This window comes from Dermacentor albipictus, chromosome 5 (assembly GCF_038994185.2).
Source record: "Dermacentor albipictus isolate Rhodes 1998 colony chromosome 5, USDA_Dalb.pri_finalv2, whole genome shotgun sequence".
Classification (NCBI taxonomy): Eukaryota; Metazoa; Arthropoda; class Arachnida; order Ixodida; family Ixodidae; genus Dermacentor; species Dermacentor albipictus.
This window is the reverse complement of record NC_091825.1, coordinates 138,078,896-138,105,161: the sequence shown is the minus strand read 5'-3', so window position 1 is coordinate 138,105,161 and position 26,266 is coordinate 138,078,896. Positions and strand designations below refer to the sequence as shown.

The 26,266-nt window shown below is 48.2% G+C and overlaps 2 protein-coding genes across 2 annotated transcripts in view; one reads left to right on the top strand and one right to left on the bottom strand.

The window, feature by feature from the left end:
- LOC135909297 (uncharacterized) overlaps window positions 1–26,266 on the bottom strand; it is a 192,018-nt gene that overhangs the window by 93,698 nt on the left and 72,054 nt on the right. The window contains exon 3 of the mRNA XM_065441236.1: window positions 20,554–20,739. The gene's annotated coding sequence lies outside the window, so the exon portion shown is untranslated. The remainder of the gene's footprint in view (window positions 1–20,553; window positions 20,740–26,266) is intronic.
- The window catches only part of LOC135909295 (lens fiber major intrinsic protein-like), a 52,765-nt gene continuing 29,795 nt past the window's right edge, over window positions 3,297–26,266 (top strand). The window contains exons 1-2 of the mRNA XM_065441234.2: window positions 3,297–3,524; window positions 7,002–7,507. Coding sequence (XP_065297306.1) covers window positions 7,071–7,507 — 437 coding nt within the window. The 5' untranslated portion in view covers window positions 3,297–3,524; window positions 7,002–7,070. The remainder of the gene's footprint in view (window positions 3,525–7,001; window positions 7,508–26,266) is intronic.

The following is a 26,266-nucleotide window of genomic DNA, read 5'->3' as shown; positions in this document are numbered from 1 at the left end:
CACTTTTGCAAAACACGTCCGACAAACAAATGGCATCGCCCACTGTAATGTGCATCTAACCTTAACACACTCAGTCAAGAAGCCTTCTTTGGGGAATAACCAGAAAGAAAAAAACTTTCCAGCGGAACCATGCTGCTTAGCGTTAGCTATATCTCTTCTTTTTGCTCAATTGTTGTACGAGCGTTTCTTTATTCTTAATTTCCTCTCTGTTCCAAGCATTCCATTCTCAGCACTTTGTGCGAACGCGAAATACCCCAACGGAGTTTTTTTTTTTCTTTTAGAGTAAATCTAGATAAAATGGGGTAAGAAATGCGGAAAAAGGATTTCCCTAGAGGCCCCGGATGCATCCACTCACTCCATCAGTCGAGTAAAAAAAAAGAAAAACTTAATGCCACGATACTATCAAGCCAGAAACTGGTTGGCCTTTTACTTCTTCTCATTCTCCGATGGCGCCATTGAAACTTCCGGTCACGTATTATACCGTCCGTCTGTGAGAAAATACACGTCCTACGTGCTCGGGCTAGAAAGAAGAGAACAAGACCGCGGTGTACGCTTCCTAAGGGAACCAAAAAAAAAAAGAAAAGAAAAAAAGCAACATTCACAGAAACAACTGCGCTGCTAAGCGACTGCCGCGTTCTCTAGGATGTGGGACGAGTACAAAATAGCGGGCGTTTTGTTCGCTTTTGTCGCGTGATAAATTCCTTGTATCCCTCCTTTATTCCTTTTTTTTTGGCAGTGTTGTTAGTTGTTTAATAATTTTCCGTGGAGTCCTTTCCTTACCGGTATCTCTGGAAGCTAGCCTGCTTCGCAGCGACAAGAAAAACGACAAAGTGCATTACTCACACCAAGCCCGAAATTCGAGGCGTGTCTCGCTATTTCTATGGGAAACTCCTTCTGTTCTCTTGCTTTTCCTCGGGCTTTCAGCTAAGTGAACCTTTATGAAACCTTTATGGGACACGCTGGCTACGATGTGTGTGTGTGGCTCTGAGTAGTCAAGTGCGATTCGCATTTTTCATCTTTGCTCGGCAATTTTGTTACAAGTAATGTGCCGAAAGCGAGCCCGGGCTTGCGCCTGTCAGTGTCGTACTTTGTGCTTATGTGTCTCAACAGTATTCAGGAAAGGGCGTCGACACGTGCATGCCATGAGAAATCACAGTGTTGGCAGTGAGAAACATTACATTTGATCAAAGTTCCCGGTGCTTTTTTGTTGTTTTTTTCTTGGGTCCTTGCTGTAAATTTTAATGTCTTGAGTAGCGACAATTTCTTCCTAACACATTAACTGGAACGTGCTTTGCATAATTTGTAGCCACTTCTGTTCTTGGTAAAAATATTTTGCGCAGTGTCGGTCGTCATCCCAGCAAAGCGATATATTATTAGTTTTTTTTTTTCTCGTTTTTGTCGTTCTCCATTTTCCGTACATATAATTTTAGGCGTACACGTAAAGCTGTCTTTGCCTCTCACACACTTTTTATGTGAAGAAGCCAAACCTGCGTTGGAAGGAGGGCACGATTGTTACTGCGGGAACAACGCTTTAGAAGAAGATTATTGTGCTCTTAATGGAGCTTATCTGGTCTCCTTGAAAATGGTTTGATAGAATTGAATTCTGTAAGTCAGTTGTGAACTCGTACGTAGTTTAAGTGTGACCTACCACAAACTTCTAAATACTTTGCAAATGTAAGTTTAGAACAAAATATGTTCAGCGCCCTTTTTTTGCTCCCGGCAAAGGAGTCTTCCCGCAGTCTACCATATGAGCAGAAGACACGATCTTGCCATATACATGGCTCAAAGAATACGGATCGCCTAGTATGTTAGCTTCTAAATTGAATGGCAAGCGATGTACCACACCTCTCCGCCTGCTGCTGTCTACCGAGAGTGACAGTCTATAGTCACCCTAGAAGCATGCTTCACCCACGTGCGTCAAATGATTTTCATTTTTTAAACCACGAGATGGGACAAAAAACAACGAGAAGCAGACATGACCCTGTCATGTGTGCTTCTTAATGTTAGGCAGCTTTCATAACTGTCCGTTTTGATGAAGAATTTTCTTCTTGAATGAGTGAAGAAAAACGGGAAAGTAGATCTCGTTAGTGCGGGCTATCCCAAGTTCCCCAAACACTACTCAGGAAAGTGAAAAAACACTACAGGAGAAAACTATATTGCAATAAAAAAGAACATTGCACACACTGTACCTCACGTTACAACCAAACAAGTAGTTTCGTCATGGGCACCATGCCGAAGATCTGGAGCCGTTAAACTGCTCTTCCGATTTATTTATTACTACCTGGTTCGAAATACTCAGCTGCGGCGACTTTGCTAGGAATTTTAATTGAAGCGAATTCGAAACGTGGCACATCGTGAAGACTAATCGCGGGCAAACCAAGCGCTCTTGCGACGACTTGATCTTTGACCTAACAATGTAGCTCGCAGATGCAAAAAGAGGCAAACACAGAGATGCGCGTCTGGTGCTTATGACGTGCGAAGTTTTGTGAGGTGTCAGCTTTTAAATATATTAGCTCTATGTTGCCAACATGAAATTCTATGTTGGATGTATGTGATTAACCCTACCCAACATTAAGTAGCCGGTGATTTCTAATCTTATCGCAAGATACCGCCGTTGAATGTTCTGATCGCACCCCATTAAGAATATAAACTACGGAAAAGAATAACGATTTGTAGCTAAACAATGAAAATACTCCAGCGGGTATGGAAAATAGCAATAGCAAATAGCACCGTGTCTGTATCTTTCACGCGCCTTCTTACGCCTTCACCGTCGGCATGCGCTACAATGGGACTCCAAGATGCCATACCAACAAGCCCGCATTGGGACTAGTTGAAAATAACTATGAACACGTCTTAACGGCTTTGAACCAAACTCCAAAAATCACAGCTCGCGCGCCATTGCCTACCTACTTGTTGAAAAACGGCAGCAATCCAAACAAACCCGAATCCATAAATCCTACAACCTTGCTCTCACTGTTAAGGGACGACTCGAAGACACGCTAGACGCACGACCTTCACTCGTTTGTTTTTTCTTTTCTTTTTTTAGAGCAGCGCCAAGAAGAGGAGGAGGTTTGAAAACGCAAAGGGGAGACACCTTGCGAAAAGGGAACGGGCCCAGGAAATTCCCCCGCAACCCCTCCCCAAACTCCCGAAGTGACGTCAGAACACGTGATGCTCCTTTCTCCCTCCTCTCCCGACTTCCCCCTTCTCCCTCGCGTGGAGCGGCCGGCGAGAGCCCAGAACGCACCAGGCGCGCCGCGTACTCGTCGACTCCGGCACCGTCGGTGGTGCCGAACCGCGCTCCCGCAGCGCCGAATGTCGACCGCCCCGGCCACGCGCTCTCCGCCCGGTCGAAGGCGTGAGCAGCAGCAGCAGCAGCACCCCGGAACCACCACGACCGTCGCCGCCGCCGCCAACGCCCGTAGCTGACTTCGGCGGCAGGGCGGAGGAGAGCTGCTCCGATGCGATCGGTGTGAAAGTTCGCAACAGGAAACGCGTCGGGCCGAGGATGTAGCGAGACGCAGGTAAGCGCGCGCGGTTGATATCTTATTCTTTTTTTTTTCAATTCGCGAGCAAAAACAAAGTTCGCGTCCACCTAAAGGCAGCACTATGCAACGGAACTTGTTTTCCGAAGAGTCCATATCGGCTTTATTTCCTCCACCTCGTACCTTATCGCAGAAGTAATTTCGGTAATCAATGCTCGTTCAGTGGCATATGTTACAGCTTTGAAGACACATCATAAAATATTATTTGTTCGGTGAAATGGTGCGAGCCGAAGCTTTGCAATGCGCTATGGGGCACGCCTTAATGAAAAGATATCGATTAATTTTGACCACTTGGGTTTCGGCAATGTACGTCAAAAATGACACGCACGACTGCTTTTCTTTTTTTTTTTCGGCGCCAACCGGAACGCGGCCCGCCAATGCCAGGCATTAAACCCACAAACTCGAGTGTAGCAGCAGCACAACACCACGGGTAGTAAGTTACCGGAGCAGATATGGAACACCAGAAGGAAATAAAATTGTTCCTAATATTATGAATACCCTGCATTTGTGTAGACGTAAGTACACAAAGTGCCTTTCACAAATCAGTTTACGTGTGGTTACGTTGCTGCTGCGTGTAAAACCCCTTACTTTATGGTCTGTATGTCTCTTCGAAGCAACGTTTACCTCCGCATGATGTCCCTTTTAAGTGCTAGCGGCACTATAAAGCAGTGTAGATTATAATAATTCCACGCTGAGTCACCTTTCTGTGAAATATACGAGTGAGTAGTCCAGAACTCTTATCTAGATTACGTACATCTCTTTTCGATACATCATAACACATACATTAGCCGGGGTCACACATTTTGTCAGACTTCTCCCTAAAATTCCAACCCTAGAAGAATAAGCACGGAAATACCAACCAAACAAAACAGTCCGTTACGAAATCCCCTGTCACCTTGCTACAGAAATCTTCTATTCTTCGAAGGTTTTCCCACTGTTCTGCTCCTATGCTTCTAATTTTGCAAAATTAAAGGTTAAAGGCTAGAGGCGTTTTTATGCAAATATGTTGGGATATGCGCACCACTCAGGGAGTGTACAGTGAAGAAACTAAATATCTGGTTACGCGCCTTCATGGCATTAAATGCGACGCTCAAGCCATTGCAGGCCATAATCACCAGGCTAAACCGGCCTCAAGTCACAACCACCACCTAGCTGTGTTCATAGCACCACTGAACTCCATGAGTCTCAACAGCTCGAGTACCCCGCTGTCGCGTTTGCCGTAAGTACGTGGCGTGACTTGAAGCCGGACATCCTCGATGGTTATCACATCCTTCTGAGTGTTTTGATATCATTTTTCCCAGTTTCTCGTCGCGCACGCTGACACACTTATCTTGTTTATTCGTACTGCGGTCCGCGTTTCGACGCTTGTGTCTTCTCGACGTCTCTCTGCTTTGAAGCCTCTCGACAAGTTGCACAGCTACACTGAGTGGTGGTCATTTTCTGCGAACGGAAAATGTGGGCTGTTTACAGCCTGCGTCGATTTGTTTACGAGAATTTGCTTACTTCAGCATATTCACTACGAATGCATCAATCGTTCAATATCCCCAGTTTACTTTTCTTTTTCTTTTCTCTGGAGGTGTCTCATCGCGTACTTCAAAATTTCGTGATTTTCATTGGTTTTAACTGATAAAAATAATCGTACAATCATGCGGAGGCATAGTACGGACAAATTCAATCTCGGGTTATCCAAACAGCGTGGTCTGCCTGAACGGAATTGCGTAGTTACTGCATAAACGGCGACGTGTTACGTGCCACCTCCTTTCACTTCCTTGATCTCTATTTATTTATTTTTAATTCTTTTGTGACTTAACTGAACTCAATTCTGGGGTTTTACGTGCCAAAATCGCGATTCGATAATGAGGCACGCCGTAGTGGGGGGACTCCTGATTAATTTTGACCACCAGGGCACCTTCAACGTGCCCTCAGTGTACGGGACCACAGCGGTTTTTGCATTTCGCCCCCGACTAAATTTATTTATTTATTTATTTATTTATTTATTTATGTATTTATTTATTTATTTATTTATTTATTTATTTATTTATTTATTTATTTATTTGTTTATTTATTTATTTATTTATTTATTTATTTATTTATTACAAATACTTTCAGAGCCCGAGGGTATTACAGAAAGGAGTGGGTAATACATACACAAGTGTGCAATTCGGCTGCGATTTGATCCCGCGACCTTGTGCTTTGCAGCGCAACACCATAGCCGATAAGCTACCGCGGAGGGAGTCATTTTTCTCTTTTCTTGCATCGCGGGGTTAGTACCAGATGGCACAATCGTGAGGTGAAAGAAAATAAAAGCGTGCCGACCCGCATTCGGAGATATTGCAGGAGCGGCTTATGAAATGTGTTTTCTATCAGACATCACTAACGAACATCAGGCTGGTCAATTTTCAACCTTCTGCCCCGGAGCACATCTAATTCATGTTGCTGTTCATTTTGTAAAATAAACCTTCTGTTATTAGCCAGCACTCGTCCTATCTTTTATTCTTTCTCTGTGTCGTGTAAATGGCGCTGTTTTTGTAAACTATGCATCGTATACCACCTAGCTTGCTTTCCGCAAGCAGGTGATCCGCATTCGCTGCAGACGTAGGAACAGAACACTTCCGATATAGGACACGGTCTTTCTATGGTAGACGAGGTTTTCGGGAACAGAATCCCTCCGCGCGGGAAAAATGAGGGGAATGGAAGAAGACAATCGGGGCGCGCGGGGACTAAGGTTACGCGTGTCCTTCCGCAGGAAACCTTTTTTAGGGCAAGAAGGACAGAGTGGCCGGTCGGACAGAGGAAAATAGGGTGGTGTCTAGGTTGACGATAAATACCGAGCATTCAACATGCCGCAGACGACTGCACAAATAGCATACAGGACGTGGAAAAGGTGCAGGAACAAGAAAAAAGAAACACCACATCCCTCCCGTTCGTGTCACTCGTCTATGCTGTTCGCGCTTGCAGGTATAACTAGCGCAAACCTTCGACAGGACAAGAAAAGCGCAGACACAGGGCAAGCGCTTATATCCGCCTTCTTTTGTTCTGTATAACGTGTGCGTTTATGTGCCCGCAAGTATGAACAAACTAGCCCAGATGCGCGGCTTTTTAGGCTGTTCCAAACAATAGCCCACCACTCAGCTGTCGACCCACACGTATATAGTATAAGTCACGTGCAATATGACCTGCAACACCGGTACCCGTGGTCGAAGGGGCTCCAAGACTGTATACGGCTGCTCAAACACAGGATAAGTTCCAGACCTGAACGTAGCTTCAATTAGTGGCATTTATTAAGCCGCTATTTCGCACGTCAGAGCCGCCGCGCAGCCCTGGAGCCCCTTCGACCACGAACAAGGGTGTTGCAAGTCATATTGTCCCTAACCACGCGCTAGCTGCCAGTGGACCGACCATAACGCGGGAGGGCTCGCTCTCATTCCAAGTCGTTCGTTCTTTTCACACCCGCAGAGGCCGGTCAGCCAGCACAGAAGCCGCGACGAACGAGTGCAGAGGGAGAAGAGCGAGGAGGGTCCAGCCATGCTGACCGCGGCCAGCCTGGAGTCCCTGCTCCTGCAGATGCTGGACCGGCTGGACTCGCCGTCCCCGGCCGGCGGACGCCACCGCGCACGCCAGCGCGGCGGCCGCTGCTCGCTGCGCGCCGAGATCCGGACGCTGGACCTGTGGCGCGCCGTGGTGGGCGAGTGCCTGGCCACGTTCTTCTACGTGTTCCTCGTGTGCGGCGCGCACGTGTCGTGGCCAGGATACGCCGAGCCCTCGGTGCTGGCCATCTCGCTCGCGACCGGAGCCGCCGCGGCGGCGGTGGTGCAGTGCTACGCGCGCGTCTCCGGCGCCCACATGAACCCGGCCGTCACGCTCGCGGCGTTCGCGACGCGCAAAGTGAGCCCGCTGCGCGCCCTGCTCTACGTGACGGCCCAGTGCGGCGGGGGCATCGCCGGAGCGGCGCTCCTCTACGGGTGAGGCACGAGGCGCGTGCGTGTGGTTGCATGTCTGTTAGTGCGTGCGTATATTCGGCTGCACAAATTCAATTTCCCGTCATTTAGTGTTTCAGTCGCAGTTGTTTGCTTCTTTTTTGTATATCTTTTTTTATTGAAATGATGTAGCGCAGATTTCTTTTTCTTTGTCGCCGTACGGCGACAGCAACTCCTTTTTAATTGGCTGTCGTGTTATCCAAATAATCGGCTGTATAGACCTGCGCAATATTAGCGAAAAACACGCAATTGAAATCTTAATTTCATGCAGTTCTCGGGAGTAGCTTCCTTGTTCAAGTAAACCGCTGTAGGGCAGCAATGAAGATGCTGGCGATTTATTGAAAGCTATCTCTCTTTATCCTTTCCAATTTTCTTTTTGGTTTTCATCCACGTGCGGCAATTGTTCTAGAGGAACTGTCCACGGGCACACAGGTAGCACTTATTTATTATTGTTGCTTAATGCAGGGTCTTGAAGAGTTATTTTTTTAGTCGTACGCAGAGAACAACAACATGGAATACTGATTAATGCGAAAGCACTATATGTCCCATGAAGCGCCAAATCCGGCGTGCGTACGAAGTTAAAGTCCAGTGGCACCAAAACCCACGTGACCAAGTGACGACGCCACGTTCTCGGCGCTGGACCTGCTGCGGTTCGCACTGCAAAATCTCACGGTGAACAGCCACGCCGTAAAATGTTCGTCGTGGCCCTCACGCAAAAAAATTACTTTGCCCGATTCGAAAATTGAGTTGACCCGCGTTTAAAACCGACCTGCCCCACTCCCGAAATTGGCTTGGCCCACCCCCAAAATTTAGGTGACCCAGCTCCAACATTGACGTTGCCCAATTCGAAAACTGGGTTGACCCGCGTTTAAAACTGACCTGGACCACTCCCAAAATTGACTTGGCCCACCCCCAAAATCTGGATGACCCACCCTCGAATTGACCTTGCCCAGTTCGAGCCCATGAACAGGTTAAAGGTATCGTGCGGAAGAGACATACTACTTTCGCACTCAATGCACGTAAGGAGACTTAAGTGCCTTTGTTTTCACTTCACTTCATGGGTTATTCATTTACCAGTCACATTAAAGCTGTACTCATTGCTTTGTCGGTGCTCTTGTGAAAGACAGACGTGCACCACCAGGAGCAAAAGTGTGGCTATCAAGCCGCGGAACATGATATGTAATGCTGCAGTATGAGCACCTACCTGCGGTACTATCATCATGGGTTGGACGCGCTATAGCCCTGAAATGATTCGGCTTCTACGCACTTCTGCTGATATCCACCCTACTGCTGCTAATGACACAGCCACGTGGAAATATCACAAAGCTTCATCAAAGCCTCGTTAGGACTAATGTGGGCAAAGCCCTCCCCCAATAGGCCTCCATTGACCCAGATCCCGCGGTAATCAGCACGCATCCCTTTCCGCGAATCATCTGGTAGACATCTCGCCCACGTCGACAGTCTGATCAATCGATGTATTACAACCGCTTTTGTTATTTCTTGTTTGGTGGGACATTGCTTGAAGGCCGAACAATGTCATTTCAAGCGGACACAGTGCGTCTGAAGATGTTTATATCCGCTACACTCGAACGACAATGCACACTCCCCTTTTTGTCTTAATGCTTTTTTTCACTTGTGGTATCTTCAACTTTTAGTGTTGAAAACATTTAGTGCACTCTGGTGCGCAATTATACTTTCAAGCTCTTGCTACGTTTCTTGAGTCGCAGTCATCGTACGTATATAGTGATGCCGTCGATTGCACAAATGCTTCCTTTTTCATTCGGGTAGCTTACCGTGTCGTATATATGGGTACTGAAACGAAACTACGGAGGTACTGCTCATGCAAGAATTCAAACAGTGGATTAGACAACCGATCATCCATAAACTACTGTATATAGTGTCATTGTCTGTTTTATGAATATGTAGCCTGGTAGCTAATTGAATCTCTCCAAGCAGCTTGTACGGGGCCGGCTTATTCTGCGCAGTTCGTTGACTTGCGTGGTGTTATTAAGGCGCATAGCTTTCTTTGGTTCTTTCGCCCGTTTTAGGATGTTCTGTTGTTGTTGGTCGGTGGCCGATAGTCGGTGGTCGGTAGTTGGTGGTCGGTAGTTGGTGGTCGGTAGTTGGTGGTCGGTAGTTGGTGGTCGGTAGTTGGTGGTCGGCGGTCACTTGCAGTCGGACTTTCCTCACTCATGCGAAGGGCGCGTGCTTTCACGCTACTGACTTGCGGGCATATTATGCCATCATAGTGCTTTGAGCTACAGAGGCTACCTAAATATAATCACTACAACAAGCATACGCCCTGTAGGGCATCATTCTTTCAATAAAGCAAATAGCTTTCTGGAAGCGTTCGGCTATTCGCTTACATTGACAATCATCGCCAATAGCTTCTGTAGATAGCTTTTTTTTTTTGTCTTGCGAACTTTAATCTTTGTTACCTTCTTGTACTGTTTTCTTAACTTACTCAAAGAATTTCAACCCTTCTTTGACTCTGTTGGCTTATTACAGACAGTGCTGGTACCGCCAGCTCTTCGACAACATTCTCATATAAGTTGGTGTATTGATAGGAAATTACGCACAATATACGTCAACATTAGCCTTATAGCGTCATTCAGGCCATTGTTGCCCAGCCACTCTGTCAAGATTGTAGTTAATGAAGAATAGCAAATATCTTGGACGTTGGGATAGCGGTGGAACAATGCCGCCAGATCGAACTAAGCGAATTAATTCTCTCCGATTCAATGCTACATTTAGTCACTGTCGGACGCCGCAGTCAAGGCTATTGGAACTTCTGCGCGGCCTATTTCTTTATTCTTATAGTTCTTTTGTAAGAACGATGGTGAAACTTGCACGATGAGTAGGTTTCTTCTGATTATAGGCATCAAAAGATATTTTAAAACACCGTTTGTAATGCGACAGGGACCGCCATTCACATTGTGGGACGCAGGACATGGCTGTCATTTTCTACTAATTAACCTTCTGGAACAAAGAAAGCGAACCTTTCGTCGAACGCTCGTTGCAAGAATGGTAATGTGTAACATTTCTCTTAAAGGCCGTCGTGAGCAGCAATGTGAAGTCTCTGTGCTACGAGTTCTCACAAAATAATAATTAAAACACTCATCTCAACTAGGTAACGTGCTAAATAAAAGATATGTTACTTGCGCAAAGCCACGGCACACATCTTATCGAGCAAAGAAAAATTTCACCGACGATACTCGCTAATGCGAAATTTGAGCGCAGCTTTATGCGTGTTCTCATTTCGCGATATATTGGCTGGCGTGGACAATCTGTCTCGTGTGGCACGTTGCAAACAAAGCGAAATGCGGCGTGACTGCCTCGCTAAAGCGGGAGACACACGGTCCGATTTGGTGTCCGATCCCGCGTCCGACGCGCCGGAACGGCAGCCGGAATCGAGGTGTTTTGCCGTGCCGAAGCGCCGGATCGGACGTCCGGCGTGCGACAAACCGGGCAGATTTTCATCGTCCGACGCGTCCGACAACCGCACCGTCGTCTGGCCGCAGCCAATGACAGCGCGGCTGGCATGTGACGTTCCCTCCACGGAGGCGGCGCTGGCTGGCCGGTTTCTCGCAGTGTTTTTTTTTTTCCTTGCCTGCTGCAGTTTGTTTCCGACATGAAATAGTTACCAGTTCAGTAAAATTATCTCGACGTGTGCCTGTTATTCAAGGCAACGCCTAGTACACTAGGACTAAGCTACTGGCGAGATCAGGAGACGCGACGCGAGGGCATTTCGCGGGCAGACAGCACACACCGACCGTCTGAGCGAGGCTGCTCGCTTTGCTTGCACGTTTGCCCTTCGCAACGACTGCGTCGAGTAAACCAATTGTATTTAATTACGGGCGACCTATGTGTACAGTGTTAATTGTTTTGGCAAACATAAGCGCTCTTCGACGAGCTCGGGTTGGATCGTAAGCGCCGTCGGCCGCGGCGTCTGCCTAGCTAGGCCTACCTGCCCTATCGCTGGCTGTTGGCGGAGTCGTCAGTGGACGACGCGCCGTCGTGAAGTGTTCTGTCACTCGCAGGGGCATAACGTTATTGGCAGTGTTCGCGTAAAGCGACGCAGTGTTGTGGAGAGTTGTTTATATTGCGTTTCTCGACGTGGCTCTGAAGTCAAGCTGGAGGGCTGGATCTGGGCGGAGCTTACGCGCCGCTCAATCTTTCGGATGCACGCACCGTGTGTCCCGAATCATCGTATGCCGCATGCCGGAGCATGCGGCGCCGCACGTCGGATCGGACGCCGAATCGTACCGTGTGTCTCCTGCTTAATCGGGAGATCGCGAGAGGTGGCGCGTCGTGGATGACGCGTGGGCGCCACTCACAGCAGCCTTCGCAAACAGACCTCCGCTGATGCAGCGCTTTGTTTTCATACGTGGGAGCGTTGGACGTGCTCGCCGCGTGCCATCGGTGAACAGACGACACGCGCTACACTGGCGCCATCTCGTAGCCATCGTCGCCGCAGAGCGGCACCACGCTTTTCTTCTCGCCCTTTCGCCATACCCTCCTCTTCCACTTTCCGCCTCATGCTTTCACTGTAGCCTCCTTTTCCGGTTTCCTCCTCGCGCTCTGTTCGCTTTCATATCCAGTTGCGCTCCGCTTTTTCGCTCTTTCATCCTTCGCTCTGCTTGCTCGCTTGGTTACGACGCCGAGGCACGCCGACGTTCAACGCAGGAACGGGCGTTTAATATTGCTACGGGGTCGTATTCCCACTGACGAAGAGCCGCGCAGGAAGAAGACGAAGACGACGATTGGAAGCTAGCGCGCGGGCTGTTGCCTCTTGGTCAACTGCGGCGTATTGCCTTGTAAATATACTTGTAAATAGCTTTTCGTCGGTGTCTTCCTACGTAACATATTTGGTGGAGGTGGACGTTCCCTGTACCTCGTCACGGAGCTTCGCAGTGGACGGTACGTCGAGCCTACCTTCATGGCTCCCAGCGACGCCAACCCGACTCCACCGGCTCCGACACCTGCTGCCACTTCGACGACCTACATCACCCTCTCCGCTCCCCGTGATTCTGGCGTATTCTCGGCAAAAGATGGGGAAGACGTCGAGGACTGGATCAGCCTTTACGAACACGTCAGCCGCAATAACCGGTGGGACCCAACTATCATGCTCGCCAACGTCGTCTTTTACCTCGGTGGCACACCTCGAGTTTGGTATCGCACGCACGAAGATGAGCTGACCAGTTGGGATTCGCTTAAGCAAAAGCTTCGAGACTTGTTCGGCAACCCCTACGGTCACCAACTTGCCGCGCAGAAGGCGCTTTCCGGTCGTGTGCAGACGTCAACGGAGCCCTACGTCACGTACATTCAGGACGTCTTGTCTCTATGCCGCAAAGTTGACGCACACATGACTGAGTCCGACAAGGTCTCCCACATCCTCAAAGGCATTGCCGATGACGCCTTCAACTTGCTCGTGTTTAACAACGTCGCGACGGTGGATGAAGTTATAAAAGAGTGCCGCCGCCTGGAATTCGCTAAAAGCCGACGTATCAACCAACAGTTTGCCCGTCTGCCCAACACCCCAGCGACATCTTCCTGTGCCGACGCTCCTCGTCCCAACAACACTGGCGATGTTACCAGGATTGCCCGGCGTGAGATCGAGGCCGCCTATCCGGCTGCGTTCGACTCCAGCCCCTCCAATGCGCCTGCAGTCACTGTTTCCCTGATCCAGGCAGTTGTCCGCCAGGAGTTCGCCAACATGGGTCTTCACACCATCTGCTCGGCCCATCGCCCTGATCCCCACCCGGCATCTTCGATTCCACCCCGTCCCGCACCTTCTTACCCTCCACATTTCCGCAACCCCTCTGAATGGCGCACTGCAGACGACAAGCCAATTTGTTTTCACTGCCATCGAATTGGGCACATTTCTCGGCACTGCCGCAGTCGCTGGAGTTCCCTGAACCAGTCTACCTATACTGCCTACACTCGCCCCCTAGGTGGCCTTTCTCGTCCCTATGCTGCCCGCTCAGATAATGCCGCCACCGATTCTCTTGCGCCGAACCGCCCCTATTCTCGTTCGCCTTCGCCCCAACGACGACAATCTCGCTCTCCCCAGCCCCGTCGTTCCTATTCGCCGACTCCCTTCGGATGCCGCTCCCAGCCGGAAAACTAGACGATGCAGCGCCTCGAGGTGACGCTGCATTGCTCCCTACGCCGCCAAATCCTCTCCTGACGTTGCCCACCCATCTGAACCTTCTTGACGTGCAAATCGACGGTGTTCCTGTATCAGCTCTCATAGACACTGGGGCGCATTTGTCGGTAATGAGCGCGGATCTTCGTAACCGGCTGAGGAAAATAATCACGCCCGCCACGACGCCTGTTGTCCGTGTCGCCGATGGCGGAACAGCCCCCGTAATTGGTATGTGTGCCGCCCGCGTCTCCTTCGCCGATCGCTCCACTACCGTGCTATTCACAGTCATCGCTCACTGTCCCCACGACATCATCCTCGGCCTCGACTTCCTCTCCGCACATTCTGCTCTCATCGATTGCTCCGCCAGTACTCTCCGCCTCGACCTGCCTGTTCTGGATCCCGCTGAAGAACACCTTCCTCGCCTCAGTTCCGTCGACTTCGTTCGCTTGCCACCTTCGGCACTGACTTACGTTGACTTCGTGTCATCCCCGCCAGTGCCCGACGGTCACTACATCGCGGCTCCTATGCAAGACGTCCTCCTTACACACGGGACCACACTACCTCATACTATTTTATCTATTACGGCGAATTGCGTCTGCCTGCCAGTGGTCAATTTTGCCTTGACGACACAAGTGCTGCCACGCGGGATGTCTCTGGCCCAACTTTGCTCATTCGAGGATCACTCTGTAGCATCGATTTCAATAGACGACAATTCAACCGATCCTCCTCTACCATCGCAGTCGGCGACTTGTACCATCGCCAACTTACAGAACATGATTGCACCCGACATGCCGTCCGAGCACGCTCGTGCGCTCTACCGCGTTCTCATTTCCTACCAAGATATTTTTGACTTTAACGATCGTCCTTTGGCCCAAACAACAGCTGTTAAACATCGCATTAATACAGGAGATGCCCCTCCTATTCATCGCCGCCCGTATCGAGTATCACCGGCTGAGCGTCAAGTGATTCACACCGAAGTTCGCAAAATGCTTGCCAAGAACATTATTGAACCGTCATGTAGTCCATGGGCGTCACCGGTTGTGCTGGTAAAAAAGAAGGATGGCTCATGGCGCTTTTGCGTGGATTATCGGCACCTTAACAGGGTTACCAAAAAGGACGTGTATCCCCTACCTCGGATTGATGACGCCCTTGACTGCCTCCACGGTGCTCGCTATTTCTCCTCTATTGACCTTCGCTCCGGCTATTGGCAGATTGCCGTGGACGATCTCGACCGCGAGAAGACTGCCTTTGTAACACCCGACGGTCTTTATCAATTCAAGGTGATGCCGTTCGGCCTATGTAACGCTCCTGCCACTTTTGAACGCATGATGGACTCCCTTCTTCACGGTTTCAAATGGTCCACGTGCCTGTGCTACTTAGACGACGTTATAGTATTCTCCCCAACATTCGCTACGCACCTCGAGCGCCTCTCAGCAGTCCTGGACGTTTTTCGGCGAGCCGGTCTGCAACTCAACGCATCGAAGTGCCAATTCGGCCGTCGCCAGATTACCGTCCTTGGACATCTCGTTGACGCGAACGGAGTGCAACCGGACCCAGGCAAGATCCATGCTGTTACGCACTTCCCTGTTCCGCAGTGTGTCAAGGATGTGCGCAGCTTCATCGGCCTTTGCTCGTACTTCCGCCGTTTCGTCAAAAATTTCGCGGCCATAGCACGACCACTAACCGAGCTTTTGAAAAAAGACGCCCCTTTCCAGTGGGGAGATAACGAGGCCTCTGCATTCTCGCTTCTCATCGATCTTCTCACAACGGCCCCCGTTTTGGCCCACTTCGATCCTTCTGCGCCTACCGAAGTCCGTACTGATGCCAGCGGTCACGGAATTGGCGCAGTACTGGCACAACGCCAGCGTGGCCACGACCGTGTTATCGCTCACGCCAGCAGGCTCCTCTCGCCCGCGGAGCGCAACTATTCCATCACTGAGCGTGAGTGTCTGGCACTAGTTTGGGCGGTTGCGAAGTTCCGCCCATACTTATATGGCCGACCCTTTTCCGTTATCACAGACCATCACGCGCTTTGTTGGTTATGCTCATTGAAAGACCCTTCAGGAAGACTTGGTCGCTGGACCTTACGCCTCCAAGAATATTCGTTCTCTGTCACCTACAAATCTGGCCGACTACACAAGGACGCTGACTGCCTGTCTCGCTACCCGGTAGACGAGCCTGACGACGCCGACAGTAGTACCGCCGACGGCATTTTCTCTGTGTCTGCCTTGCTAACATCGCCGATGAGCAGTACCGAGACCTATCGCTGCGAGTTCTCATCGAGCGTCTGCGCTCTGCCCCTACCGACGCATCCGTTCGCCGATATGTCCTCCAGGGCGGCATTCTGTACCGAAGGAGCTTCCTCCCTGACGGCCCTGATCTTCTTCTTGTCGTGCCACAACATCTACGACAGACTGTGCTCTTTCAGATGCATGACGCACCCATTGCAGGACATCTTGGCGTAACCCGCACGTACGACCGCGTCCGCCGCCGCTTCTATTGGCCTGGTCTTGCTCGCTCCGTCCGACGCTATGTTGCTGCCTGTGATCCCTGCCAGCGTCGGAAAACGCCTCAGGTGCTACCTTCCGGTCATCTCCAGCCGATCGCCGTCCCTGTGGAACCGTTTTTTCGTGTTGGATTAGACCTCCTCGGTCCCTTTCCCACGTCATCCTCTGAGAACAAATGGGTAGCCGTCGCAACTGATTACGCCACCCGATACGCTATCACGCGGGCTCTACCTACCAGTTGCGCCACTGACGTCGCGGACTTTCTCTTGCGTGACATTATCTTAGTGCATGGCGCACCGCGACAGCTGCTTACTGACCGCGGTCGTAACTTCCTCTCGAAAGTTATCGCCGACATTGTGCGTTCCTGCTCTATTCAACACAAGCTGACTACCTCATACCATCCTCAAACAAATGGCCTGACAGAGCGCTTAAACCGTACCCTTACCGACATGCTGTCCAAGTACGTTTCGAAGGACCACCACGACTGGGACGTTGCCCTTCCTTACGTCACCTTTGCTTACAATTCTTCCCGGCACGACACCGCCGGATTTTCTCCATTTTATCTACTCTACGGTCGCGAACCGACCTTGCCCCTTGACACGGTACTTCCTCCTGCTGCGACCTCAACAACCGAGTATGCGCGCGACGCCATCGCCCTCGCCGATCATGCACGCCAGCTTGCCCGTGCTCGACTGACGGCCTCGCAAACCACGCAGCAGCGTCAGTACAACGCCCGCCACCATGACGTACAGTTTTCGCCTGGTGCACTCGTGCTCCTGTGGTCGCCCTGTCGTCACGTTGGACTTTCCGAAAAGCTCCTTTCGCGATACACAGGGCCCTACCGCGTGCTTCGCCAGGTGACACCTGTGACTTATGAAATTGCTCCTGTGAGCTCAACCTCGTCATCTACTCTGGCGTCCAGTGATGTCGTGCACGTCAGTAGGCTCAAGAGCTACTACACTGCTTCCGCGTCCAGCCTTTAGTCGCTCCGGGACGGCGCTTTTGCCGCCGGGGGTAATGCTACGGGGTCGTATTCCCACTGACGAAGAGCCGCGCAGGAAGAAGACGAAGACGACGATTGGAAGCTAGCGCGGGCTGTTGCCTCTTGGTCAACTGCGGCGTATTGCCTTGTAAATATACTTGTAAATAGCTTTTCGTCGGTGTCTTCCTACGTAACAATATCTATAAAAATCTGTTGTACTGCAATTGTTGCAGTGGTGGTGCTTGTAGCTATGATAGGGCGTCAAAGTGTAAACTGGCAGAACGCATATTCAGATAGCTTAGCTTGATGCTCGGATCAAAGTTTAACGCAAAAATAAAGGAGCCATCTGGTACCTCAAAATACACCCCGAACACAGCACTCGTTCCCATTTGTGTGTTTTTTTTTCTTACATTGTTAAAACTTCTGTAACCGCAGATTGTAGCCGTACCATGATCTTCATTTTGCTGATTGTCATTTATTGTGTGTTCGACTTTCGTGCTAGTTTTCATTGCCCCGGCTCCTTTTCTTTCGTACTTTGACTTAAAAATTTTGACGTATGCCCCTCCCCCACCTCTCGTTTATGTAATGCACTTGGTCCCTTAATTTGCAACAAACAAAATTTAATGAAATGAAGTTACAAAAGATTATGAACAGGCACAGACGAATTGAAGTCGCAGTGAGGCTACTACTCCGGAGCCGATTTGCAAGAAGTGAAGCTAAGTTTCTTGCAATGTCTTATATTACGTACACTGAAAGGGGTCCGGAAAGTTCTTGTCAATTTTGAATTTCTTGTAATGTTGTTGGATTCAACTTTATATTGGTGAACAAAGGTGGAAAATTCTTTCGTCACCCTATTACTACACCAACATTAACGTTGTCGGCAAGTTTTCGTCGGCGCTTACGTAGTGCTTCCACGAACTGCAGAGAGAACTGCAATACGAGTATATTGTTCTCGAGGACACCTCGGATTAGTTCATACAGTTTTTTAGTATGCGTTACTTGGTTTAAGATATTATTTTTTTTGCTCAACGCCAAAAGAACTCACAGAGAAGCTATAAAAATAACCGCACGATATTTTCTTGTAGTGTACTTGCCTATTAATAATAAAAATTCATTCATTCATTCATTCATTCATTCATTCATTCATTCATTCATTCATTCATTCATTCATTCATTCATTCATTCATTCTTAAAGTGCCACAGAGAGCTAAATCACGTCTCCGACGCTCAGTGACCGGCGGCCACTTTACCGCGATCGTTCGCCTAATTCCATCACACGGTTTAAAGGTGTGTTATCTAAGAAAGAGGCATCACAGACTGCTGTTGTCTGATGGCGTATAACACTGGCCGAGTCATTGACGGTTTCTTTTAAAGAAGAGCGTTCATACACGCGACCTTTAGTGGAAACAGGTGATTGCGTCTCCATATGCCAAGGTAGACACCATGGAAGATTGTGTTGGTTGCTTTCGTTTTCAAACAGTGTTTTTTTTTTCGAAGCCTTTGTTTTTATTTCTTGCACTGGAGAAAGATCACCTGATAATCTTACACTATTTCTCCGAAGTTAACTCAACACTTCGAACGAAATCTGCAGCTGTGACGGCGCACGAAGTATCTTCATATTTGGAAAACCAGGTTAACCTGCACGCTGAAGTTGTTCGCAAAGGGTAAATAATTCGACTGAAATAGGCTTCTGCACAGATTTCTCTTATTTTTCAGTCTCGCATTTCATGTAGCAGGTACCAGAATGCGAATGCTTTAGTCGTGCAAGTACGCGGTGTCAATGGCACCAGTTCTATAGGGGGCTTCCGACATGAATGACATCCACGCACTTTTTCACTGGTGCGCTGACTACAGCAGCGCGACACTAGTCCCAAATATGTATTTGTGGTATTCAGTAAATTCCAACGCATCGTCTTTCGACGCCATGTTCATTCCGGCTTCCACTAGCTTACCGTACATCGCCAAGGCATGCTTTCAGCACACAAACATAAGTTTGTGTCGCCGTCGACGTTCGCCACGAAAACGTTTCGTCTATCTAATCCTGAAACAAGAATGAAGAGCTCACACAAAAGTATCAAATTTCGCAGCGCCTATGCGGCGTAGATCCGTAGGAGAATTCTTTCTTTTTTTTCTTCCTTGTGGGCTGTAACGCGCGAAGTTTGCACTCTGTCCATTTTTACTCGAAAAGCCTGCAATTTTTTTTTTTTACCACCACAGGTTGTTAGCGAAGTCATCTTTCAGTGTTAAGAAGCCCAACTCCGGCGCCAATAATGACAAACGATAGCTCGCCCGGAATGCAATGTCGGTGACCAAAGCAAGACATAGTGGGAAAATTCTGGCGCCGCACAAAAAGAAAATGGATTCCGGTACTCGAGCATGACCTAGATTTTGACGGAGTATATGTCATTCCCGTGGATACAATTTACACGTCTCTTATTTTATTCTTCTTCTTACTGCGTTATTGCGACAGATCACAAAGCACGTTCTTCTATCTTTCTCCATAAATATGGGCAACGGGAGACACGAAACAAAAAAAAAAGAAATTAAACTGAGAAAGAAAGACACAAAAACAAAAAAAATGGCGCGTGTGGCGACCCACGCGCCCTTAAGTGAGCTGTTTATCAAAGGCGTTTCTGCAGAAAATTTCTGCTTCAACGATTCTCAAAAGGGTCTCTCTCGCCCGGCGGCACACAACGTCGAAAGAGCAGCTCGTTCATCAGAGGCGCCTCGGTGGTTTCCGCGCCTTGCATCGTTTGTTCACTCGTGGGGCGTCGTTCGCAACTCTCGCGACGGTTACTGACGACCGAAAAAAAAGACGAAGCCAAGTCAAAGACAGCAAAAAGCAAGCAACGATGTCGAGAGCGCGACATTCCGGTTTGCTGGTGCACTGTTGCGGCTCCTGGGCTTTCGTGTTGCACGCCGCACAGAACAAGCCACAGTGCTGCCGTCTGTCGTCCCTTTGTCCTTCATGCTTTCATTCGTGGTGCTTGGCTATTTCCTACAGTGCTCTGCGCGTTTAACGCATTCGCGTCGCGCGCCACCACACACGCTGGACCTCCGTATACCGCTTCTTGCGAAATACCAATTCGTCTCCCGCCGCTACACTGGTTCGTTCAGAGACGCCATTACAATGATCTAGCTGCGTGCTTTTAGGAGGGTGCATCTGAAGCCTTTTGATTGGCTTTCTACAGTGCAGACGACACGCAGACGACACGCAGAAGAAAAAGAAGAAAATACGCGGCACGTGCGCCCGTGTCGCCTTTGTCGTAGAAAATCAGTTAAAAGGTCGGTCTTAACGCCTTACAAACATTGCGAGTATTTTGTGCTACTTATAATTCAAACTTGCAAGAGGATGGTTGGTAACACGGCGTTTAAATATGCATTTATATCTTACCTTCAAACCAAAATGGTGCCGGCCTCTCCCAGTGACCTTGTGCGCAGAGCTGCAGTGCTGCGGGAGACGCTCATTTTCCCGCCAATTTCACAGTCAGTAGCGATGAGCGACTGCTTCTGTCGGATGTGTCGGTGTTTCGATGTCTGCGTTGTCGAGGCGTGACCGATCTTGTGGTCCCCCAGCGCACTAGAATAAAGGAATGCAAAGCGTGCCTGCGCTAAGTCCCGAGCGCTTGTGATTCAGGCGCACATGGAAGCACACCCCAGCACGTGAGCTTGCGATCGAGACAATTTGAGTGCGTTAGTGCTTCAGTGTGTGGTTGTGAGCCGGTGATCGATTACGCCACGGAAAGCAGGGGGGCGTGCTCCTGAAGCACGCCGCTATGAAGTGCTTGTTTTGCGCTGAAGCATGTGTTTACGACAAACGGTAGTTACTCATACTGAAACTTCAGTCGAACAGTGTACGAGAATCGGAATGAGACCACATGATACGAGCACTGTGTCATTCTTCCTGGTGCACTTCGAGCTCTCAACTTTCAAAATGAAGTATAATGCTATTAGAATTCTTAGGGTACTTCGCCAACTTTCCGATCTGTGTGTTCGTGTCTGTCTAAACATTTTTCCCGACGCTGAATTAAACGAGAAAGTCATTTTAAATATATCCTGCGCTGGGCAGAATGGAACCCGCGTCACACGGGTTTCTCGATCACAGCAACTCTTGGCTTTAGCGTGCTGCCCGTGGGGATGGAGAAATTATTGGAAGCTTTCTTTGCAACCACTATCGACTTGCTTTCAAGCGCACTCCACAGGTGCCTATCTGTAAGATAAAACTGGGAACGCCCACTCTTGTAATGCAAAAGGATAGACAGTTGGGCGAGTTGGTACGGTAACATGATCTTGGCTTCTAGCGCGAAGTGAAACACGGACACAGAAAGGAGCAGCGCTCGTCCTGTCTGCTCCTTTCTGTGTCCGTGTTTCACTTCGCGCTAGAAGCCAAGATTATGTTGCCCACTCTTGTAGCTGACAATGAATAAAAGTGTTACGCCTGAAATGTGCGCATATGCAGTCGCGCCCGTAGTTCATTCGAAGTCAGATGTGCCGAGCCCTAATTCTGCAGTGCCAGCGGAAGAAAAACTGGCTGCGGTTGGGAGGCGTATTTAGTGATGCTTTCTTTGTGGCTGCCGAAGGTGCACACTTTGTGGTCTGGAGCGGCGCTGTGGCATGTGCGTGTATTGATGCGTTTAACATTCTTAGCCCATGATACCACCCCCCATAGCAGATTGTAATTTACGGTCTCTCTCTACATTGCCTCAATGCTAATAAATTAACATCGGGAGTCATCGTGAGATTGGTTCTGCAGGATCTTCTCCAGCTGTGTGAGAATATTAGAAACTTTCAAATAACAAATCGAGTAGTGTCCTATTCGATTCGGTTTTCGAACCGAGTTGTCACTATTCGTAAATGACATAACAAAAACTTTATTGAGGTCCTGAAGAGCTCACGTCCGGGGGCACCAGGGATGAGCCGATGGCTTCACCATGACTATTCGTTAATGCTTATAAGTTTTGAAAAGCTTTTAATACTTATGAACATCATCTGCACCAAAGTAAACATAAAATTGGTGCAAAAGTAGGCAAAGTTTATCACCGTGGACACAGTACAAACATAACACATGAGAGCTTACGTAGTGGAGCAGGCTACGCCACTTAAGGAGCAGCATACTTTACCGGCTACGCAGCGATAATTCTCACAATCTGAAAAGTTCTGTGCATTCCAAGAAACTGCTTGCTTCTTCCTAGTGCTTCATTTGTGCTTTTAATGAACAATGCTTCATCGCTTGCTTTCTCATAATAGAAACTTGCTCACGTTACGAATACTTAGCATGTGAAGGTCGTTTTATATTAATTGTGAAAATGGCTATTCAGTATTAAAAAAGTATTCCAGGAGCGTTCAAGGTTCGGTTCCTTTCGCTTCTGGCGCTATTCGATTCATGTGCGATTGGATATTTTCTTTTTCAAATCACGATTTTCACAAGTTACCGCTTGCGCGCGAAACTACATAACCACCAACATGCACAGTTTGCCCCTGAATCTGAATGGTGGGAGCATCTCTGCTTTAGAGCGCGCTCATATATCAAACGAAAGGCCCTGAAAGCAGAATTCATGCTGGGATTACAAAATGGAAATATGCCACGAGTGTCTGTTTGCCCAGCCAGCACTCTGGTCAATTCCTTGCGTCACAAAATGTGGGAGATGCTTGATTCCATTTGTGGCCAACGTGAAGAGGTGATGGGTTGCGTATATTAAACGAGCACTTAAACTTCACTATTTCACGAAGAGTCGAATCTCCCTCAGAAGGTGTACAAGCTACTGATTAGCACGATAATAAAGTGATATATAATATATTATGCACTGTCTATATTTATAGATTTCTTACTATCCTCTTTGAAGCAAGCTCTCATCGCAAATGTGTTGTGCCACAATAATATTTCGCATTTAGCCTCAAACTGCAGCCATCCGTTTGCTTTTAGTGCATTAAATGGTAAAGGAACATTTCTTTACGTATGTAATAAAATCCTTGCGCCTATAGCACGCCTTATTTCAAATTTCTTCTACGCACTAAATCTGTGGCATTAGCTATGTTGAGTCGACAGATACTTTGTTTTACGTGGTGTTCCAACCTTCGTAATATAAATCACATCATTTTCCAATTGACTTTTCTTTTTTGTGCGTGCTTGAACCTTAGCTACCCACTATAAGATTCTCAAGATGGTTCGCCCTCATGGCTGCCCCCGTAATCTGACTCACAAGAAGATTAAAGAACATCAATTCGCGGAAGATTACTTTTGTGCGCCTTCGAAAGGAGGGAGAAAGCAATGTACTGCAAGAGAGCAAGGAAATCAGTCGAGTTCGGCAGCAAAATCCTCTTCACGTCGAAATTGGATTCCTCCTTCCTTGCCCATGGCGGCTTCGATATTGCCGCGCATGGTCATTTCTCATCTCGAACCTTCGCTGCACTGGGCTGTTCGGGTATAGCCAGCGCCAGACAAAGATATCCTGTACTTCAAAGGGCGTTCTTACTTGTACCTCCACTTCTTTGTTTGTGATATGATTTCCTTTTTATATCCCTCCTACATAAACAAGTCCACGACTCTCGGCGCAGTTGTGACAAGTTTATGACCATTTTCTCGTGTGTGCGTGTGTGGGCACCAAGGAGCTAGTAATGTATCGCCTTTGTCAAAAGTAACGAACTCTCCAAGTGCATGAGTGACGCTGAGTCCTGTTCACGTCGTGTTGCGACGGTATAACTGCTTTAACTCTTGGGACAACGTAAAGTAGTCGGATGTGAAGTTTCGCCTCCCTTTTAAGAGCTTTCAAACAATATGGGTGCGACAGGGAAGTAAAACCAGGCTGGAATTCAGCTGCTATCACGCACATAATCACTGCGCGCGCGCAATTCACAGACTATGGATATATCAGCATTTTGTTTAAGACAGGCCACAGCCTGTTCAAGAATCCATCATCGAGGTAAAGTAAGGTGACGAACCCATTGGTTGTGATTGCATAATACTGGCCAACTGTTTTTTCAGCATAGAGCCTATATACATTGCATCGAACCAACGCTTCTTATACATAACATATGGCCTGCGTACTTTGAGTTGTTGCTTGGGATGGAAAGGACGATAGCCGACATGTTCGAACGGCTGACGCAGCCTTTTTTTAAAACCTGGTATTCAGTGAGCGCATTGGCTTCCATAGATGACGTCGCAGTCACAAAGCATAGGGCCATCGATACCTAGGAACTGCTGCTTAAAGCCTATCAGGGACCTTTGCAGTAGCTAGAAAAGGCAGGAAACACGGAAACTGCTATCTGGCGCTACAAACGTTGGCGGACCCGTTTAACGAAACACTACAGTGGATCCACGTTAGCTAACCGGCGGAGAAATTCACATTCACACGAAGAGATAACGCATACAAAGAGCGCTTTCTTCGAATAGATATTTACTTATATACATTAACTAGAATAAAGGAGACCGAGGGGCCGGATTTCTGTTAGTCATATCATAGGAAGCCAACAAACAATGACACCAAGGACAGCACAGGGGAAATCATTTGCAGTTTTTAATTCAGTAGGATAAATAAATGGAAACGAAAGTGGATGAAAAAAGCATCTGGCCGCAGGTGGGATGCGAAATCACGTCTTCGCGTTACGCGTGCGATGCTCTTAACAATTGAGCTACCACGGCGCCATCTTCCCGTCCACTTTCTGAGGTATTTGTGTTCTTGTCTACTACTACTAACCCTGGGAGTGTTCGCCAGCGCCACCACTCACGGCCTTGGCCACGGACGTGGAACCTCCTTTCTGCTGTAGGCATCGCCTACGTGAGATTTTTGGGTGATGGCAACAGGTCGATAAATCCACACATGCTACCTGAAGGCATCAGAGGTGCCCCATTCGAGACCCTCGCTATGTATCGAGCAAGAAGAAAAGAAACCGAGTGGTACAATTTTTTATTAGCCATATCATAAGCAGCCAACAAACAAAACAATAACACCATTCTTGTTAAGAAGAGGAGGAGTTTTGAGCGCTCCTGTGCGCCCATCGGAGCGCCCACAAATCCCTCCGCGTCTGTGGATTTCTCTTTCAAAACACTGTGCGCATATCTTCAGCGAAAAAAAAGTTCAACTGTTAGTATAGAAACTGAAGACCGAAATTCCCTTTGTGGATTTCACTCCATAACGATGGCGTTCATGACGTCATGATGTCGCCACGTATCCTACGGTATAATTTAAGCTGTTTGAGTAATTTTTGTGCAAGAAGGATTCACAGAACTTGCCTGGTACCAGCCTTTGACAAATCTCAAATGAAAAATTGTTGCTTCCTTGATAAACAATCGCGACTTGTCATTGCAGTTTCTGCCAAAGCCTGTGACTCCTTAGAGTCGAAGAATTTCAAGGTGACATCGCTTTAATTTTTACTGACTTCTCGCTTTAATTTTTTCGGACATATGAAGTCTTATCACTAGACCGACCTATTTGCAATTAGGAAAAGCCGATAGTGTCTACGAACCGAGCTTACTTTATCAATTCTTTTGCCGCTCAGTGACCACAGCCGCTGCTATGCCGATGTACACCAAAAACACAAACGCAATATTTCTTGTCTTATGTGAGAAATATTGCTGATGGCAAGTACTGGAGGAAGACACGACAGTCAAAGAACGCTATAAAGCTTGTGGGCAGACCTATACTGAATAACTCGAAAAACGCATGGAATTGCGCGAATATTTGGGCAACGGCAATCATGCTGATGGCAAAAGTGGTATCGCTGGTTCAAAAGTAAAAGTCGGTTTCAAGCAACGCTTTACAGCACAGTCATCAGGATGGACAGGTTTATCGATGTGGACGCTTGCAGCTGTCTTCTAGAAAATCATCAGGCCAAATACTTACCAGCATTCTTCATGTGTTTTTAACTGGTTATCTTGATTACATTATTGAATGCATTATTATTCCCATAGTAAATATATGGACATTCCATGCGAATTTTCGCCGTCGGCGTCGCCGTGATGCCCCGGATATGTTTAGGTATATGTATGTTATATGCTTATTAATTTTTTTCTACTAAGTTTTCAGCTATGGTGCTTCCAGTTTACTGTTAATTGTCTAGTGCTCCCTTTTCATTCATCCAACGAGTGCTTCTGGCCTTCTTTATGTGAT